Source organism: Cryptomeria japonica, chromosome 3 (assembly GCF_030272615.1).
Source record: "Cryptomeria japonica chromosome 3, Sugi_1.0, whole genome shotgun sequence".
NCBI classification, from domain to species: domain Eukaryota; kingdom Viridiplantae; phylum Streptophyta; class Pinopsida; order Cupressales; family Cupressaceae; genus Cryptomeria; species Cryptomeria japonica.
Window position 1 is genome coordinate 51,041,993 of NC_081407.1, and position 22,228 is coordinate 51,064,220.

Here is a 22,228-nt window from a genome sequence, read left to right on the forward strand (position 1 = left end):
TTTAAAATCGTTTAATTAATAATGTCAAGTTGCTTAATTTTATGATTTTAATTTTTCATATTTATGAGCAAATAATTTTAGGGAGAATATGTTCAACTATTGGTGCAAGTAAGTTTAATTATGGGTATGGTAATTAACTATGACGATTTACGCATCCAAAAGATATGTTTTTACACTCTCTACAATTACACATTTGAGACATCAAAATTAATGATGAGTATTTGAAATCTTAGATTTAAGAGTAAAGTAGACAAAATAACACCAGAAACAGCTGTAGAAAATTTAAAATCATTCAATATTGACACAAAAGATTTTGAAAAACACAAAACTAGAATACACCATAAGTACTATAGGGGTGGTAAGTTTTAATTTTGTGGGCACATCGTCTCAGGCCATTTGTGAAAAGGCCAAGTCACCATCGGCGATGATTTCAAATAAACGCAAGCAAGAGATTTGAGTAGTGCGGAAAACTGCAATTACTAAAAGGAGGATAGACGGTGTATTATTGTACTGACTTGCGAGTCTGAGCTCATTAAATAGCGATTTGAGTGGTGGGGAGCTCTTCTTCGGCTGAACACTATTGCGGTCTGCATAAGATAAGATACAGAATGGTGAGGGGAAAGGTACATCTGAAAAAGATAGAGAACCCTGTAAATCGCAGGGTAACATTCTCCAAACGGAAGGCGGGACTATTGAAGAAGGCTAGCGAACTTTCTGTTCTCTGCGAAGCTGAAATTGGTCTCATCATTTTCTCATCCACGGGGAAGCTCTTCGAGTATGCAAACCCCAAGTAAGGAATCCCCATCTTCCCTCTCAATGATATTCTCTAGACAACAGAAAATTACAGTTTATATTTTTTTCCAAAGTTAGATAACTTAGAGATATAAAAGTTCTTCAAACAAATACAAACATATAACGAATACAAACAAGTACAAAGAACCATAGCAAAGTTTCCTTGCTCCTCCTTATCTGTAGATTTTTCTGTCGCAAAGCAATCGGTGTGTTTGAGAAACCCTAGTTTAGTAATCTCTGTACAGCGTGGAAGGCACGCTATTAATTAAGTGCAGGTTGCGTTTAATGGAGTGATCACCGTAGCCAATTTTGTGAATCTATTAATTAAGTGCAGGTTGCGTCTAGATGGAGTGATCAACGTAGCCAATTTTGTACTGCTATTCACAAGGCTTGCTATACTACACGCATTCACATTTAAAACATCCATTGTCATCGTTGCGCCAATGCAGAGGTACAACAACTAATGCTACCACTTGTCTGCATCCTCCTCGTGTTTTTGAACCTTTGTTTTATATTCTTATTTGAGAAACACCTCTTAGGAGAAGCATATAGTAGTTGTATAGTTAATTTTGTGCACACACATTTCAAAGTGTCTCATACTTGCTTAAAGATGCCCCAATAACTATGTACTTAAAATTGTCAAAACTTATGCACAAATGCTCCAATAGTTGTGTGCTATGGTACCAATAAAGGTGCACAAATAGGCCAATTATGGTCCAAAAATGCTAAAAATTAGGTGGCTATTGATACATGTGAAATTTATTAATAGGCTTTTTAGTTTTTTTTTAATTTCTTTAAAGTAAGTAATTGGGGGGTTGGGTGTGCAAGAACTGAACGGTTATTTGAACATGGACGATAACTAGTGCTCTTCCCCTAATCCAAGATAGTGCCCTATGCCATATAATGTATTCTTCCTAATTTGCCCTAAAATCACAATTGCAACAAATTAGGGTTAGGGTTACATCTTTACATCTTAACAAGTAAATATCTCTGTAAACAACACAATCTTAGATTTGAATTCATATATATATATATATATATATATATATATATATATATATATATATGGGTAAGTGCACAAAGATGGTGGTCAGAAAAATGGACAAAAAAAATAAAAATGAAAAACACCAAAACGCGCACAGGGTATTTCAAATTAAAAAAACCATATATATATATATATGGGTAAGTGCACAAAGATGGTGGTTAGAAAAGTGGACAAAAAAAAAAATAAATGAAAAACACCAAAACGCGCACGGGGTATTTCAAATTAAAAAAACCTCGTACGCGTTTAGGCTCGTTTTGCTGAGCCTAACCAAAGCTAAACCGCGCGCGTGGTTTAAAACATACTAACCGCGTATGCGGTTTAAAGAATACTAACCGCGTACGCGGTTTAAAAACTAAAACCGCGTACGGAGTTCTGTCTGTCAATAAAATGCATTTCACTTACATTCCATTAGGTTTTTCAGTAGGATATATACATAAAATATAACATTTAAGTATAAGTTTTATACTTTAAGTTATATTTTATGTATATATTGTCAGGATGTTTGAGAGTGGTTCCAGATCTCTAAGAGTTATAATGCAGATTCTAGTTTTTTGAGTATTCTTATAAATTTCAGACTTAGTCAAATTTCAGTAATCAACATGCTCATATCAGCATTATGTCTCTCATCTCTTCTCTACATTCCCCTTCTCTCTTCCTTGACCCCTACTTTTTTGTCTCTTAGGCATCTCCCTCTACTTTCTTCCCTCTCTCAGGTATCTTTATGTCTCTTTCTCATCTCCCTCACCCTCTTTCTCTCTTTCATATATCCCTCTCTTTCTCTCCCTCTCTCAAATATCTTTATCTCTCACTCTCTCCCCCTGTCTTAAGTATCTCTCTCTCTCATTCTCTCCCTCTCCCTTCCCCTCCCTTTCTCTTCCTTTGTCAAGTATTTCTTTCCTTCTAACTCTCTTTCTCTCTCCCCCTCTCGCTCCATTTCTCTCTCTCAAGTCTCTCTCCTTCTCTCTATCACATCTTTGGCTATCAACCTCCCCTCCCTCTCTCTCCCCCCATTCTTTCTCTCTTAAGTCTCTCTCCCTATCTTCCTCTATCTCTCTATCTCACTCTCCTCATCTCTCAAGTGTATCTCTTTCCCACTCTCTCTCTCCCCCCCTCTCTCCCCCATTTTTTCTCTCTTAAGTCTCTCTCCCTATCTTCCTCTCTCTCTCTCTCTCTCACTCTCCTCCTCTCTCAAGTGTATCTCTTTCCCACTCTCTGCCTCTCTCTCTCTCTCTCTCTCACATTCTTTATCTCTGAAGTCTCTCCCTCTCATCCTCGTTCTCTCTATCTCTCTCTCTCCTTCTCTCAGGTGTCTCTCTCTCTCATTCTCTCCCTCTCCCCTCTCCCTCCCTCTCTCCCTTTCTCATTACCTCTCTTTCTCACTCTCTCCCTCTCTTCGCACCACTCTCTCTAGTCTCTTGTAATATCCTTACACCCCTCTCTCTCTCTCTCTCTCTCTCTCTCACCCTCTCTTTCTCTCTCTCACCTTTCCTCCCTTCACCTCTTAGGTCTCTCTTTCTCTCCCAATCCCTCTATCCACCTCTTAGATCTCTCTATACCTCCCCCCCCCTCTCTCTCTCATTTATCTCTTGTCTCTCCCTCTCAGTCTCTATCTCACTCTCCTCCTCTCTTTGGTGTATCTCTCTCCCATTGCCTCCCTCTCCTCCCCCTCTCTAGGGTCAAAAGGTATTCTTAGGGGTCATATGGTATCCTAGGGATCCATGCATGTGTCCTAAGGGGCTACAGGACACCATATGACTCCTTAGGACACCATATGACCCATAACGACACATAAGAGGTCATATGGAGTCCTAAGGGGTCATAAGACACCATATGACCCCTTAGCACACCATACGACCCATAATCACACCAAATGGTATCCTAAGGGGTCATAAAACACTATATGACCTTTTAGGACACCATACGACCGATAACAACACCATATGGAGTCCTAAGGGGTCAAATAGTGTCCTAAGGGGTTGTAGGAGACCATATGACCCCTTAGGACACCATATGACCCCTAATAACACCATATGATGTCCTAAGTGGTCATAAGGTGTCCTAGGGGTCATATGACACCATAAGATACATAACGATACCATATGGTGTCCAATGGGTCATTGGACACCATATGACCCTTAGAACACAATACGACCCCTAACAACATCTAAGGGGTCATAGGACACTATATGATCCCTTAGAACCATAGGACCTATAATGATGCCAAATAGTGTCCTAAGGGGTCATAAAACACCATATGACCCTTTTGGGCACCATATGGTGGTGTTATGGGTCATATGGTATCCCGAGGGGTCATATGGCATCCTATGACCCCTTAGGACATCATATGATGCCGTTATGGGTCGTATGGTGTCTTAAGGGGTCATATGGTGTCCTAACAATATGATCTCTTAGGAAACAATATGACCTCTAGTGACACCTAAGGGATCATATGGTGTCTTAGGAGGTCATAGAATACCATATGACCCTTTAGGACACCATACGACCCATAATGACACCATATGGAGTCCTAAGGGATCATAGAACACCATATGACCCGTTAGGACACCATATGACCCATAATGACACATAAGAGGTCATATGGACTCCTAAGGGGTCATAAGACACCATATGACCCCCTAGCACACCATATAACCCATAATGACACCAAATGGTGTCCTAAGGGGTCATAAAACACTATATGACCTCTTAGGACACCATACGACCCATAATGACACCATATGGAGTCCTTAGGGGTCAAATAGTCTCCTAAGGGGTCGTAGGAGACCATATGACCCCTTAGGACACCATATGACCCCTAATGACACCATATGGTGTCCTAAGTGGTCATAAGGTGTCCTAGGGGTCATACGACAACATAAGACACATAACGATACCATATGGTGTCCTAATAGGTCATAGGACACCATATGACCCTTAGAACACAATACGACCCCTAACAACATCTAAGGGGTCATATGGTATCCTAAGGTGTCATAGGACACTATATGATCCCTTAGCACACCATAGGACCTATAATGATGCCAAATAGTGTCCTAAGGGGTCATAAAACACCAAATGACCCTTTAGGACACCATATGGGGTTGTTATGGGTTGTATGGTGTCCTGAGGAGTCATATGGCATCTTATGACCCCTTAGGACACCATATGGTGTCGTTATGTGTTGTATGGTGCGTTAATGGGTCATATGGTGTCCTAAGGGGTCATAGGACACCATATGACCTCTTAGGAAACAATATGACCTCTAATGACATATAAGGGATCATATGGTATCCTAAGGGGTCATAGAATACCATATGACCCTTTAGGACACCATATGACCCATAACGACACCATATGGAGTCCTAAGGGGTCATATGGTGTCCTAAGGGATCATAGAACACCATATGACCCATAACGACACCTCAGGGGTCATAATACACCATATGACCCCTTAGTACACCATACAACCCATAAATATTATCCAACCAATACATCCACACGATCCAAAGAAACCAATACGTTCATTTTCTTGAAACGTTCTACTTTATATCCTATCTTCTTAAAAAAATTAAAAAAAACCGATCACCTTGTCAATCTTCTTATCACCTTATATATATGCAAACAAAAAGAAGATATATTGGGGAGAGAGAGAGAGAGAGAGAGAGAGAGAGAGAGAGAGAGAGAGAGAGAGGCACCTTGTACGCGCTTAAGAGGGGGAGAGAGGGAGACAACACACACACACACACACATGTGTATATATATTTAATATATTATATATTATTATATACATATATATATATAAATATTATATATTTTTTATTTTTAATATTATATATAAATTATATATTATATGTATATACACATATTATATATATATGCAATAGCATATTATACACTCCCAAAATTTAAACAAACTTAGCTCATACACGCTATTTCTAGTAAAAATAGCACGTATGCGCTTTTTATAGTACAAATAGCGCGTATGCGCTTTCAATACTAAAAATAGCGTGTACGTGCTTTTTATAGTTAAGATAGAACGGATGCGCTTCTTACACCATAAGTATCTCGTACGCGCTTTTTATACCATAGGTACCCCGTACGCGCTTTTGTCTATTTAGGCTTGGAAATAGGCCTGGATGACAAAGCTACGGTTTGGAAGTTTGATTTCCCTCCATTTCCCTCTTTTTTGGCATGTTCAATTGGTATTTCTAAAATTTCTATCATATTTTCTCCCATTTTCTGAGCTTTCTAACCATATGGTTTTTTAAAAATTTGAACAACAATAACATATTATTATTGAATTTCTTTTACCACTATCTCCATAGTTCTCACAGACATACGTGCACCATTTTTTTAATAACTTTTGATATAATTATCCAAATTTAAAATTTTTTATATATTATTGTAGTGAACTTGATTCTTTACAATTTAAAAAAAAAAATTTGCATTTTCGATTTTTTTAGTGCAACTTATGCTTCGCGCACGAACAGGTACCTAATTTTTAGGATGTGCTCGATCGAAAAAATCATAAAAAAACAAATACTCAACAAAAAATTACAAAAAAATACACATCTTCTAGTGCTCACTCTTATCTATCTTTTTGCCAAAGGGTTTTTCAAAATACTAAATCTAAAAATGACTTTTTTGATGCACACGACAGACACTATGTTATGTTTTTCTTAAAAAATCAGAGTCTATTTTTCGTGCGCGAATGATTTGACCCCCTTAATCTTATCCAATTTTGAAAAAGTTTAGTAGTTTGGAAACTAGATTCAGATTACTACAATATTTGTTCTTTGATTATCTTTATATCTTGAGTGGATGACATTCAAATTTTGCCTCCAAGGTCAGGTTCACCTGATTTCAGAAAAAAAGTGTCCACTTATACCCCCCTTTTTGATCACCATCTTTGTGCACTTACCTATATATATATATATATATATATATGTATATATGTATGTATACATATATATATGACTTTTCATATACTATCAATAATATTATACAATCATATTAGGTTTGGAGGAAGAGACATGATGGGTCTGCCCAAAGCCATTTCTACACTAAGCCCAAGAGTAGATGTGTACCACAACCCTCTTGCTTGCTTAATAGCTTGTACCTACTTTCCCTATCAATGTTTTATCTCCCTAAAGACAAGTGTCAACTTGTGGAGTTGGGCAGAGGTCGTAAGTGGGTTCCTTGGCTCTTCTACATAAGTGCCCTTTTGTCCTAGGAGCCATTATGGTCAACTCTAGGACAACCTACTTAGCCCTCTTATACCCTTTTTGCTTACACCCCAGGACCTTCCTAAAAGGTGGGTTTTAGACAATCAAGCACACCTTATATTCTATCATATGAACATATACTTAAGCATTCGAGTTATTATGCATAAGCAACAGGTATACATATATAAGACAATGATTGGCAGAAATATCGAGTATACCACTGAATAAAGGTTTGGTAGTAATAATTTCAGAAAACTAGAATTCTATTGTGGTGAATTGGAATTGTCTCCTTTGTCATTGCTTCTCTCTATCTTATGAGAAACGATTTTTCTTGTTCTTCAATCTACTTGAATGACTTGATCTGCTTTGAATGATTTATTCTGCTTGAATGATTTGATCTATTTGAATGATTCGATGATGATCACCTCTTGGATTGATTGATGTTTCTGATCTTCTTGATGCTTGATGTGTTTTGGGAAATGGTTGCTTGTACCTTCTAGGTGTATTCCCTATTTTACTTCCACCCTTATCCTCTTCTTATGATTGGAGTTGTCAATTTATAATATAATATTCAATTGCTTGAGAAAGAGATCGCTACAGACTTATAATATTCAATTGCTTTGTCGTGGAGTGATTTTTCTTGGGATCCATCCCTTTTTTTATTGCTAGCCTCTGTTACTTATATTCTCCTCTTTTACCAACACACCTCTTCCTTTGCTAAATCGCACCCGCATCTTTGTTAATATTAATTACATTCACACCTTTTGGGATGCAACTAATACAAGTATCTTGAATACGTCTATCTAGAGAAATACCGAGAGATATCAATTGGAACTGTATGCGGGAAATGCGGTGACCAAAATGAATAAATTGAAATCAAAAGACCCACATACCAATGTGACTCTTGGTGCAAGTATATGAATTAATTGAATTAGTTTAACTTCCTAAGGGGTGTCCCATTGTTCTCTATCTCGAAGGATCCCTAAATCCAATGTTTTGCTCTGAGATCATTGAGCAAATGACTAAGGAATGACAACTCCAAGAACGAGTGATATTTGATCTACATGCATGAATGCATTCTAAGATCTATATGATGTGTTAAAACTATGATGATTAAGTTTAAGATGAAGATAATGATATGATAAAGATTAATAAATTATCCTAACATGATATACCAGCCTAGCATGAATATTATATGATACGAAAAATACTTCTAAATGTTATGATGATGTTTTAACAAAGAGAGGCTAAGATGCTTAGTAAATTAGGCTGTAATGTAGATGCATAAAAACTTGGAGATCTGGTTAATGAAGAATGAGAACTCTATTTATAGGGAAAATAGGGCAGTGGATGGTTGAGATTGAATAATCTTAACAAGGGCTAGGATTGAAAGCTAATCAATCCATGTTTACAGTTCTCACCAATGAAATGGTGAAAATTGTCAACAAGAGGTTGCTTGAGAGGAGATGCAAGAAGCATTAAATGCCTGAGAAGACATGAAGGTTACCTTAGGAGGTAAGGGTTAAGGTTAGGTTAGGGTTATCCAATGGATAAAGCTTTTACCCAAGGGGCAAACTCTTGTGCAAGGGTTAAATGGCTAACTATGGTCAAAGCCATAAGTGTTTGATGAGACACTTGATTCAAAAGGATGGTTGGATGCTGAGGAAGCTTGGGCCTCCTTGTTGTGTGGAACCAAGCTACCTTGAGCTGCTCCCATAGCATTGCAATATTGAAAAGGGTTATTATCCGCAGATATTGAAATTTCTTGTCCATTTTAGGGGAACTTGATCCATTGATGGTATGTGGAAGGCACCACCTGCATTTCATGGATCCATGGACGACCCAATAGTATATCGTATGTCAAGTCTATGTCCAAGACTTGGCACATGGTGTCTCTTTATACAGGATCTACCTGAATGGGTAGTATTAGTGCCTTGATTAGCACTTTTTTGATCATTATTGGATAGTGGATTGCTTGATAAAGTCAACACTGGTTGTTTAGACTTCACATTGTTGGCATCGATTACTCCATCATTAACAATGTTTTTGTTCCTTGTCCAAAATTTGGACTTATTCGAATTGTTGTTATTGTCTTGATTGTTAAAGGTGTTATTGTTTGATGAATTAACACCTTCCTTAAAGAACTTCAATGTTCCTTTCTTGATGGAAGCTTCCTCTACTTGGATACCATTTTCTATTAATTTGCAAAAGATGGTATACATTGTAGTTTGAGTTGATAACTCATCTCACTATTTAGATTGTCTATGAAGATTTCCATCTTTTCCTTTTCAAGCACATCTCGTGGATATCTTGATACCATGTGCCTCCATCGTTGTAGAAACACCATGAATGTTTCATTTTTCTTTTTTTTCGTGTTACACACATCTAGCATGGTGATTGCGTGTTGGATGTTATAGGAGTATTATGTTATAAACTTGTTCACCAACTCATCAAATGATCTGATGGGAGGTGTGAGTTTTGACAACCACTCCATTGTTTTCCCTCCCAAACTTCTTAGAAATAATCTCATTAAGTATGTGTAGTTGTGAGAAAACTCTAAGCACATGGTACAAAATTCCTGAATGTGATCACGGGGATAACTCTTACCATCGTATTTGTCATACTTTGGTATATCTGAATTTGTGGGAAAAGGTACCATGTTCAATCTCCTATGAAAAGGATAAGGACAAATGTCATCTAATGAATATCGTACCGTGGTCCCTTGTTGCATATCTTGCATTTGTCTTTGGAGTGTTTGGAGTCGTTGTGTAAGAGCAAATAGGGGCGCATTTGTGCTTCGATGGGGAGCTTCCCCTCGTTCATTAAGATTGTCCCGATTGTGGGCATGGTCTTGTTCGTGAGTGTTGTCTTGTTCATGGGTGTGATCTTGGTTGCGTATGTTTTCTTGATCACGTGTCTCTTCTTCTCTCCGTTGTTCTTGATAAGCTTAGTTTATCGCTCTTGTTCTTGAAATTCTCTTATCTGTATTCCTTAAGTTTTCTGTGTTGAAATCCTCAGGAATATTGACTCCTTTGCTAGTTAGCATGAGTAGATATTTTTGTTTATCCGTTTCTATAAGTCTTTCTAAAAGTTTTTGGAAAGCTGTATTTTCTTGACATTATTGGAGAAGTTCGTCGGTGATCTCTGTTTCTCCCATATTCGCATATTCATCAAAAGGATTGGACAGTCTACGACTCATACTTGATTCTGGTTGTGATTCCTTCTTCTTGTTTCTCTGAGATCGAGTGACAACGAGCATTAATATATCTCTACCGTGGTGAATTCTTCTTCTTCTATTGTGGATCTTTGTGGAGTTGGTGGCTCAGGTCAAGCTTCGTTGTAAGTGATAAGAAACTTTGGAAACAAAGCGGTGTTAATACTTCCTCCACTATTAAGGCATTGGTTGAATTCTGTTTTTTGATTGTAAGCCCTACTTCTCGAAGGTTCTTTGTCAAATTCGTTGGTTTTTCCTTGGATATACAACTGCATATGACGCAAGAATGTGCGATGTGATGTAAAGAGTTGATAGTTGATGTAGAGAAATTTATTCTTTTTGATAAGTGCCTTAGAACTAGGTTGTCTCTTCTTCAACTTAGTCTTTTGATGAAGACTTCCTCTTTTCAAAATATGGGGAGTGGTCATACACAAATGATCAATGTTGATGTTGATGTTTGGATATGGATACTTCGTTTTGGAAACTCAAGTTTACTTGTCAAGTAGAAGTTTAGTTCTAATTGCTTTTACAACAAAGTGTGTCAAATGATATGATCAAGTTTCACGATCTAGAAACTTAATTTGACAACTTGAGAATCTAACTAGGTATTGTTTTGATATGATTATTTGGATGGTGGAACCTTTGAATACTGTTCTGATACTCCTTAATCTTGTTGGATGAAATCTGATCTCAAGCTAGTTGAAGATTTGAAAACTCTTTTTAAGAGTGCTTTGTTGGATTCGACAATTTCTCACTTATGATTCTTTTTTGAAGTTTCGTTGCTGGATTTGTTAGAGGACCCAAAAGGGTATCCAAAAGTGTTGATGAAAGTTTCACAAGGTGGTTGGTTTGCTCTTTGTTTTTTACTAATTTTGACTATGCACTAGAACAGAGACTTGATGCGCTAAAGGATGCTCTCAAAGTGCTACAGAATGTTCTAGATGCGTTATGCTGCCTCTCAAATGCACTATTTTATATTGTTTGATAATATAATTGCTGGATAGGTTATGCGCTAATATGTCCCTTTGACGTGTTGATGTTTGGTATATATGCGCTATAATATGCTTTGGATGCGCTAGGTTGATGCTCTTATGCGCTACAGTGATGTTGAGAAGCACCATCTAAATTCTTACAAGTATGATATTGATCATGCGCTAATGTAAATAATGAAAGTGCTAACTTTTGGTTAAAATGCACTATTGGATGGTTGAGATGCGCTAGGATGTTGCTCCCACACGCTAATTGTCCTGATAACTTTGTTTTGATTTTTTTGCTGTGATGTTGAGAAATAACTTTTGTGATTTGATGGATGAGTTTCTGAAAATGACTTGAAAACACAACAGATAGAAGTGATAACAACTTGTCTATGCTAAACAAATAGTGTATGTTCTTTTGAGGATGTTTTTACTGGTTTGGATTACAAAAAGACAGACAAAGCAGACTCTTTATTCAAGGGTCATTGACAATATCATAGCCCACTAGTTTCAATACTCTGTCAGCTCAAACAACCTTGTCACCCCCTAAGGTGCGCCCATTTTTTTGCCTTTTGCCATAAATTAACCCAAGGTGAATTGCTTCTTAATTGCGTAGTTATCTTAGGAGATATATGGTGAGTGATCTTGGGGGCGGATTCTTGTCCACCCTTGCACTATGATATTGCCAATGTTTGGTAACTGACTCCACTCAGAGCTTCTAATTATATGGTTTTTAATCAGGTTTCCGTTTGGTCTTCAGTGATAAAATCCCTCGAGAGGCTTCCCAACCTTTAGAACAAAGGCTTTACATATCTTAAAGATACTGGAGGAAGACTAATCACTGAGCAAAACCATTGGAGGGGATTTTCATCAGCCTCCACATTTGATTATAGTGGGTTGGAACACTTGACGATAAAGTCATTTCGGACTTAGGTCGTTCCCCTCTCACTGGCCTTAAAGGCGCCCTACATGCAACTCGAGAGGGCAGACCTTCTAAAGGATTTAATTGCTTGAAGTAAAATAAAGCATAAAAGAGTGGTTTGGTTTTTTGGTCACCCAATTAAGGAGAGAGCATATACCTACCACTTTCGAGACAAGGCAAACAATTTTCTTTTTATCCTTCCAAAACAATGATTAGCTAAGACCTATTTGGAGATGTTGCTCCAACAAGCATGGTGTTCTTTTGAGTCCCATAAAGCAATTTGTTTGTTTAATCTAGGAAATGAAATCCTGGTCAACTTAAAATAATGCACGTTGCTGTGAGATTGAAATTGCTTTGCAAAACAAAATATGGATTGTTCTTTTTAATCTTTCAAACAAGTATTGATTGTGAATTTTAACCTTTGCAAGAAAATAAAAGATTGTTTGTTGTTCTTTTTATAACCCAAAATTTGAAGTGTGAACCTAACTTGTAAGAAGGAAAATGTGAAGTTGTTGTTCTTTTTAACCTTGCAAATTTGATTCCTTTTAAACCCCCAAATTGAAATGTGAGTCTTTCACCAATTGAAACTTAATAAGATTCTTTTTAGCTTGAAAAGAAAATGAATTAATTTTAGCCAACTTTGAAAAAACTAGAAAAATTAAATGCAAATCCTACTTTAACTCCTTCAATCTTGCATCAAATTGTTAGACCTGCAAGAAAACACAAGTTAGAAAAATCAAAACTCATATGGTGAGCTTCACAAGCCTAATTTTTCTGACTTTGTCACAAATTTTTCTTTTCTGTCATAAACACGCTAAACTTCTGCACAGATGCGCTACAGTATGGTGTAAAATATTTCAAAGAGAGAACCTACGTGCTACTTTGATGCCTGAATGTGCTAAACTGATACTCCTATGCGCCAAAAAAAGTAGAGAAGAACACGCGCCAGGTAGAAAGCTAAATGCGCTAAGAAATGGTTTCTATAAGCTAAACAGTGCGATGAATACGGTAAAGTTTTCCACAAATGTGCTACAATATATTCCAAATGTGTTAATAGAGTGTTCCAGCGTGCTTGTAATCCTTAACTTGTACAAAAAATGATGTTATTTTTGGGGACGGGCCCACGGTGGGTGCCAGAAATGTATGTGGGAAAATACGGTGACCAAAACGAATAAATCAAAATCAAAAGACTCACATACCAATGAGACTCTTGGTGCAAGTATATGAACTAATTGAATTAGTTTAACTTTCTAAGGGGTGTTCCATTGTTCTCTATCTCAGAGAATCCCTAAAGCCAATGTTTTGCTCTCAGATCATTGAGCAAATGACTTAGGAATGATAACTCCAAGAATGAGTGATATTTGTTTTACATGCATGAATGCATTCTAAGATTTATATGATGTGTTAAAACTATGAAGATTAAGTTTAAGATGAAGATAATGATGTGATAAAATAAAGACTAACAAATTATCCTAATATGATATACTAGCCTAGCATGAATATTCTATGATATGAAAAATAATTCTAAATTCTATGATGATGTTCTAACAAAGAGAGGCTAAGATGCTTAGTAAATTAGGCTATAATGTAGATGCATAAAAACTTGGAGATCTGGTTAATGAAGAATGAGAGCTCTATTTATAGGTAAAATAGGGCAATGGATGGTTGAGATTGAATAATCTTAACAAGTGCTAGAATAGAAAGCTAATCAATCCATGTTTACAATTCTCACCAATGAAATGGTGACAATTGCCAACAAGAGGTTGCTTGAGAGGAGATGCAAAAAACATTAAATGCCTGAGAAGACATGAAGGTTACCTTAGGAGGTAAGGGTTAAGGTTATCCAATGGATAAAGCTTTTACCCAAGGGGTAAACTCTTGTGCAAGGGTTAAATGGATAACTATGGTCAAAGCCATAAGTGTTTGATGAGACCCTTGAGTCAAAATGATGGTTAAGTTAGAGGAAAGTCTCTAACCAAAGTTCAAAGGTGAGTTAACCATAAATGGTTATGTAAGAGCCTTTAATGGTTTGGAAGACTTTAGAGGTTAACCATTTGAAGACATAAAGCCTTTAAAGGTTATTTAAGATTTTGGAGGCTTTGAGAAGTGACTTCCGTTTGCTTAAGAATGTGACAATAATCAGGAGATGAATTAGGCTAAATTGGAAGTGATTAGAAGAATCTAGAAGGGGTTTAGGAGGCAAGTGGGAGATATAGAAAAATGCAAGTGGATGAAGGAAATTTTTTTAAATTAAAATAAAATTACTTTATTTCAATTAAAATAGATGCAACTTGCATAAATACAAGTAGGGGATTTAATAAATGAATAAGATTTATTTGTTTGCTAGGATCAATTTAATTAAATGTAAATTTAATTAAAAATGGAGAAAGGGGTTTTAATTAAAATAAAGTGATTTATTTTAATTAAAGGCTAGAAAATGTTTATATGAATTTAATTAAATAAACTGAGTAATTTATTTAATCAAATAGATGAATGCGAAGAAATCAATTAAATAGAATTTAATTAATAAGGGGATATGGTTAAAATAAATATTAAATATTTATTTAAGAAAGTGGTCAGATTTATACGTCTACAAAAACTATTTTATTTATCTTAAAATTATTTTATTTCATTTTAAATTATATTTACTACAAACAAAAATATTTAAATTATGTTGTATCTACTTTATTTTTCTTTGCTACAAATTTTTTATTGACAATTGATATCTAATTTTTTATATTTAAATTTAAACTTCTTATCATTGTTCACAAAAATCATTTAAAAAAAATTATAAAATATATTTTTTAAAGAATATTGTAATTATGAAATGGTGGATTATTTTTAAATATCTTTGTTTTCATTTTATATTTATATATCTATCTAAAACTTATAATTTTGATGAGGATATATTTTGTTTTATATAATGTATTTTAAAAATATCAATTTTATAATTAATATTAATATTTTGACATATGAATAGTTGTCAAATTTAAACAAAGATAAAAGTTAACATTAACACACTCATGCTATTTCACTCCACCCTTACTGTCATTGTAGAATGCCTATAATGATGTTAATCATTGTTATTCTAATAGTGACGATTGATTATTATTAATAAATGCTTTTCTAATGAATCGATCATCATACTCGGGGGACAAATCAGTCTATCAAAACTTGCATGTTACATTCGTCCCTTCAATAACGTGCTCCTTCCTATCATCGCAACACAGGCTCATTTTGTTGCAGATCTTTGTCTTAGCATATTAATTTATGGATCGGGATTTTTGCAAAATCGTGAGGTCTTATGAATAAGACGATTTTCTGATGTTTGTTTAGGTATTTTATTTTGAGGACATTATAGTCCTCCCGTTTGTTTGTCCTCAAGCAATGATTCAATGATCATAGAGTCTAATTCTTAATCCACCTTTTGTTATGCTACTCTAATATTATTGCCGATTCAAATTATGACATATATATTTTCTCCCTTAATTTGAATGTGAGTTACATGACCAATAGTTGGAAACTGACAAGTTTTCTCTCATCTTCCAAAGAAAAGGATCAAGGCCATCTTATAATAATGCCAATGTTTGCTCATTGGATATCTTTGTGAGAATGTGAGGGTGAGTTTTTCCACATATTAGGATAAGGTTACGACACACACTTATGACCTTATTTTGGTTGTTTTCTATGAATGCATGTTGTTCTAGAATCCTTCATCTGAACAGTAGATACTTGGTTTTTCTTGAATTAGAAAGTAGCCCAAGAATTAATCATATTGAAGGACGCAAGTAAGAATTACATAAAACCTTTGAGGTTGCACATGCTCTCAACAACAATAATCATGATTATTTTCTTGTATCTTGACCTTAAGTAATTTGAAGGCATGCTGGAATCCCTTATATACTAATGATCCTAGTAACTACTTGATGAATGCTATATACTTGAATTCCAAAATAAGTTTGTATCCATGTCTATATCTCTTATTGTCCAAACAACTTGTCTCTTGTGACTTCTCCTATACACAATCCCAAGAACCATTTCTTCTTCTTAAACATAAGGTTGACCTTGAGATCTGTATATCACCCATGGTTCATGTAAATCAACAATAATGATGATCTACTCATCAAGAATCTCTACCTTTTGATCAGCTATCTCTCTTATTAGTGAATGATTTGATCTTATTAGACTGACATTTCAGTTTGGATACTCGGATGTTTTTATGTATATCCGACTATTTTTGTTCATCCATTTTTTTCTAAGGGTCTTATTTGTACATTGTGACCTTTGCCATTGTTACTTTTGGTGAGTCCCAATAATCATATGTTATTCACCTATACCTTCATAAGGGTGTCACTACATTTGCTAGTGCTAGGAGATGTTATTTTCATCTTTGTTAAGCATGGGTAAAATCATAAGACAACAAGAATACATTAAGAAGGCACACTTGTAACACACATATGGGATAGACATGATGAAAACACATCAGTCACGAAGAAAACACACGTAAATTACGAAGCGTATATAAAACACAAGGCATACATTAGAAAGGTGTATACTCACATGGGGTAAATATGCTGTAAAACATGTCAGACATAAATATACATAAGACATGAAGCATAGATACATGTAAGGTATGAAACATACACATATATAGACATAAAGGAAGGAAAAATAGAAGACTAGAGGGTAATGCATAATTTGGAAATGTAGATAACTATTAAAAACATGTTATTATTCTCTTTCTAAAAACTAAAAAAGATCTTGTTACTAGAATAACCTTGCTTAATGAAGAGAAAGAACCACCTCAAAGGAATAATTTATTTTGGACACAAGATTTAAGTGTGAAGGTAAAGTTCGCAATGTAATTATTGATGGAGGTAGTACAGATAACCTTGTTTCAAAAGAAATTCTCAGTAAGTTATAGTTAGAGAGAAGAAGACATCCATACTAGATTACTTGGTTGTAGAAGGACCATAAAGCTTTGTTCAATGAACAATGTTTGGTAAAGTTCAAGATTGGAAATTATAACGTGAGATATTGTATAATATTATGCTTATGGATCTTTGTCATATGTTGTTAGGGAGACCGTGGTAGTTTGATTGATGTGCAATACATGATGGACATGCCAACACCTTTTCCTTAACAAAGAATAAAGTTTGAGTTATAAATTGAAGCCCCCAAAAGAGGTAGAAGAAAATCTATGTAGTAATACTACAATATATTTAGTTAATAGAAGAAAAATTTTGGAAGAGAGGAAGCATGAACATATTAGTTATGCTTTTATTCCTAGAGTTGATAGAGGATGATATAGAGATACATATAGAGGTTTCAAATTTGTTCAATGAGTTTTGGGACATTGTGTTTTGATAATGTGCTTGAGAGTTTGCCTCCACATAGAAAGATTAGTCACCACATGGACTTGATTCCTAGAGCTAGTTTGCCAAATAAGGTAGCTCATAAAATGACTCCAATTGAAAAATGAATAATTGACCAAACAAATACAAGAACTGTTGCAAAAAAAGATTGATCCAAATGAGTTTGATTCCAGGTATGGTACCTGTAGTACTAGCACCAAAGAAGTATGGAGAATGGAGGATGGGTATAAAGTCCCGAGCTATATATAAGATTATCATCAAGTATAGATTTCCCTTGCCAAGGATGGATGACATTATATATTATTTAAGTGGAGTTGAGTATTTCACAAAGATAGATTTAAAGAGGGGGTATTTTCAGAGCCAAATTAGAGAAGGATATGAATATAAGACAACCTTCAAAACCAAGGAGGGTTTGTATGAGTGGTTAGTCATACCTTTTGGCTTAACCAATGCACCAAGCACATTCATGTGATTCATGAATGAGGTACTAAAATATTTCTTGTTAAATTTTTTTATTATTTACTTGGATATTTTGATTTTCAGTAGGAAATTGGAGGAGTTTTTATTATATATTCATATAGTCTTTGAGAAGCTAAGAGAAGAGAAGTTGTTCATTAGCCTGAAAAAGTGCAGTTTTCTGAAGGAGTTAGTGTACTTGAGATTTGTTGTCTTAGTAGATGGTTTAAAATAGACCTAGAGAAGGTGAGGGCTCTCATTAAATGACCTACCCCAAGGAGTGCTATTGAGGTGAGATCTTCTCAAGGTTTGGCTAGCGTTTACAAAATATATATGAGGAATTTCAGCAATATTTGTGCACCACTAATTGAAATAGTCATAGGGGATAGAAAGGAGTTTAAGTGGACTACATGAGCAATAAATAAGTTTGACATGTTGAAGAAGAGAGTCATAGAGCAACTTGTTTTGGCACTTTCATATTTTAATAAGGTATTTTGGGTAGATTGTGATGCTAGTGGCAATTCAATAGGAGTAGTATTAAGTCAGAAAGGTAAACCCATAGCTTATTTTAGTAAAACATTGAATGATGCCAAGAGAAAATATTTTGTTTATGATCACGAGTTTTATGCTATATTTCAAGCATTAAAGAAATGAAGACATTATCTTTTACCAAAAGATTTTATTTTATTGACTAATCATCAAGCTTTACAATATTTAAATAGTCAAGTAAATTTGAATCAAAGGCATTGGAAAAGGGTTGAGTTTTTGTACAGTTACACTTTTGTTTTGAAACATAGGGTGGAAGGTCTAACATAGCTACAAATGCCTTGAGTAAAGAAAAAGTTGTTGAAAGAGATCCAAATCAAAGTTATCAGGTTCAATGAAATCAAGAGTTTGTATCTTGAGGATCATGATTTTGGAGAGGCTTAGAGAGTTTGCATAGAGCTTGTTACTTTAGGCAAGACAAGATGGTTGGATTTTATAATCCAAGATGATATGTTATTCAAAGGAAGCTAGTTGTGCATTGTAAAGAGTTCCATGGGGGAGAATTTAATTAAGGAAAAGCATAGTGGAGGATTGGTAGGACACTTTAGTCGAGATAAGACCATTTCTCTTCTGAGTAAGTATTATTAGTGGCCAATTTTAAAGTAGGATGTAGGGAAGTTTGTGCAAAGTTGTAGAGTATGTTAGATGGAAAAAGGAACAAGTCAGAGCATAGGGGTATATCATTCATTACCTGTGCCAGAGAGGCCATGGGAGGACATCAGTATGGATTTTGTTCTTGCTTTATTTAAGACGTGCATAGGACATTATTTCATTTTCATGGTAGTGGACAAACTCTCAAAGATGGCACATTGTATTCCTTGTAAGAAGACTACTGATTTTATTAATGTGGCAAAGTTATTTTTTAGATAGGTGGCGAGACTACATTGTGATGCAGGAGCATCCCCGGTTCTTGGCAATCTTGCATCAACCAAAAACATTTCTTTCAGTTTGTTTTTTGTTTTGCAGTTTCAACATTTCTTTCTGCACTTTCTTGCATTTTCTCATCGGATCTTGCAGAGACAGATTTTGCTTGTAAACATGATTATTTTCCTTATTTCTGAACCCCGTGACGTTTGGATCTTTTTCCAGCAAGTTATCGCTTCCAGATTTCGAGACAGTTTTTTGGCTTAAAACACTAGAGCCGCTTGGAGCTATTTGCTATTGGCAAATCTTGTGGATCCTTTTTGTAGCTTGTGGAGCTTCAGTTTATTGATTCCAATGTTCCTTGGCGTGTGGTTGATCTTCCCTTCAATCTGCACTTCTTCCTTTGGATTTTCCAAAGGATTTTTATTGGTGGAGGCCGACATGGTGGTTTTGCATGTTTAATCATGTTCATCATTGTTTGATTCTTCTTGGGCCGACCGGATCACTCTAGACCATATAAATCAATGTAATTAAGCATCATAATTCATTCGAGAAAATATAGAAGATATATCTTAAGATTTAGAGGTCCGGAGTTGACTGATTCTGTAATCGAGCATGTATCTAGTAGGCTAGTGAGCCGATATTAAAGTTGGGATGTTATCAACCATTTATAATCAGTTTTCATGATCTAATTTATGCAGTTCTACATTGCCTCCATCATCTTGTCTTGCTTTCGTTGTGTTTACTCTTGCTGCATGGTCTGGATAGATCTCTTTGAGGGCCCTCCTAACCGTGACTACACCAAGTGGTATCAGAGTGAGATTTCGTTTCGGAGATTGCGTTGTCCTGAAGATTTTTTTGTGGGGTGGTGGATTGTGGATCCGACCTGCAGCTGCAGAGGACTAGCGTGAACATGGAACAAAGAGGAAATAGGAATGGTGGAGCACGTGGGAATGCAGACCCTGCCGTGATAGAAATGTTGAGAGGAATTGTAGCCCGGTTGGAAGCTATTGAAACAACCCAGAGAAGAGGTCGACATATTGAAGATGTGAGCGAAGATGAAGCACTGGTAGAACAAGTAGCAAATCCACTGGCGATTGATCCAGATGAAGAAAGGTTCTTGAGGGTTTTGAGTAGGGCGAACACCAAACCACATTTTACTCTACCGGAGTATGATGACAAGTTGGATTCAGATGAATTAATGGATTGGATCTCAGAGATGGAGAAAATTTTTGATTTTGAGAACACCACGGAAGAAAGAAAGGTGAAATATGTCTATACTCGGTTGAAAGGTCATGGGTAAGTTCACAATAATGGTTCCCACTTTCACCCACGAAGGAAAAACGAGGTGGGAGGAAAAAAAAATTGGAGGGGGTTCGAGCGAAGTGGGGGTGTTCGAACGAACTACCCTTTGGGGTTCGAGCGAAGCCCCCACTTCGCTCAAAACCCCCCTTTCGAGCGAATCACCTTTAATGCTTGTTTATATCGTTTTTCAATTATATTGGGGGGTGGGGGGGGTTTGATTGAACCCCCCTAAAAATAGGGGGTTCGCTTGAACACTTCTCTGAAGTTTTCTACATTTTTTTGTAGATTTTTGGCCCTCAAATCTCTGGTTGAAGGCTCAAATGGAATGATCTTGACAACCCAAAAAGTAGTATTGTAGTACTCGAAACAAGCTTTCCAATAACTATAATTTTATTACATATTGAGTTTATTATGAACTTGTTTTTTTAATTTTACCAAACATTAGTTTTTTACTGAACAAGAATTTCTCTATTCAACACATTGGGAAAAATAGTAAACTAATTCAAATTTTTTTTGAAAAATATCTATATCCTAGGTATTGATGTCTTCTTTCTAACAAAAAAACAAAATTGAATTTCGATACATATACAACAAGTTATGTGTTCAAACGTACACCTATGTGTAAAATATAATTAGTCGGACTTCAAAACTTAATAAAATGAAAAATATTCAACATATCACTATCAAACCAACTGCAAGCCTTGGATATTTATGTTACAAACCAAAATTCGAAAGAATTGAGTTTTTATCATTTATTAAAAAAAAGTTATGCGTTTCGGGAGGCACATCACTCTTAAAAATGTAGTTTGTTGTTAAAAACTACTTTTCGAGGGAGATGAAAAAATTAAAAAAAAATCCTTCAAAAAAATTTGAAAAAAATACATATAGAATCTACAGACAAAATGTTACAAATCACTAATTTACATCATCTTTAAATTCTTAATATTTTAAAAGTTATAGTTGTTGGAAGTTGAAGATTATTTTAAAATTGTTCATCTCAGTGTCAAAAGTGGCAAAAAAGTGGGAACCATTATTGTGAGTTCACCCTCATGCATCTCTTTGGTGGGAACATTTACAAGTTGATAGATAGAGAAGAGGTAAATAGAAGATCAAATCATGGGATCAAATGGTTGCCAAGTTGAAATCAAAATTTATGCCAGCTAATTATCAAGTGAATCTATTCCAGAAGTTGCAGAACTTGAAGTAGAAAGAGTCTAGTGTGAAGGAGTATACCAAAGCATTCTACGAGTTGAATATTAGATCCAAACATGTCGATGATGAGATTGAACAAGTTGCAAGATATTTGAATGGGTTATGGATGTCTATACAGGATGAACTCAGTTTGACCAAGTTGCATAGTGTCCAAGAAGCTTACCAATATGCCTTGAAAGAAGAAGAGAAGTTGAACAAAAGACATGAGCAAAGACAAAGAGGTAAAGGTGGAAGGTTTTACGGAGGAAGATTTCAAGAATGAAGAAGATATTCTGGAGGAAGATGAACTTGTATATCT

General features: G+C 35.5%; 1 protein-coding gene across 2 annotated transcripts in view; it reads left to right on the forward strand.

Moving 5' to 3' along the window:
• Nucleotides 1-351: 351 nt before the first annotated feature.
• LOC131078181 (truncated transcription factor CAULIFLOWER A-like) overlaps nt 352-22,228 on the forward strand; it is a 235,677-nt gene continuing 213,800 nt past the window's right edge. For both annotated transcript variants that reach the window (XR_009371911.1, XM_059218050.1), the window contains exon 1: nt 352-790. Coding sequence is in view for 1 of the 2 variants with exons in the window: in XM_059218050.1 (XP_059074033.1) it covers nt 609-790 (182 nt within the window). In the remaining variant the exon portion in view is untranslated. The remainder of the gene's footprint in view (nt 791-22,228) is intronic.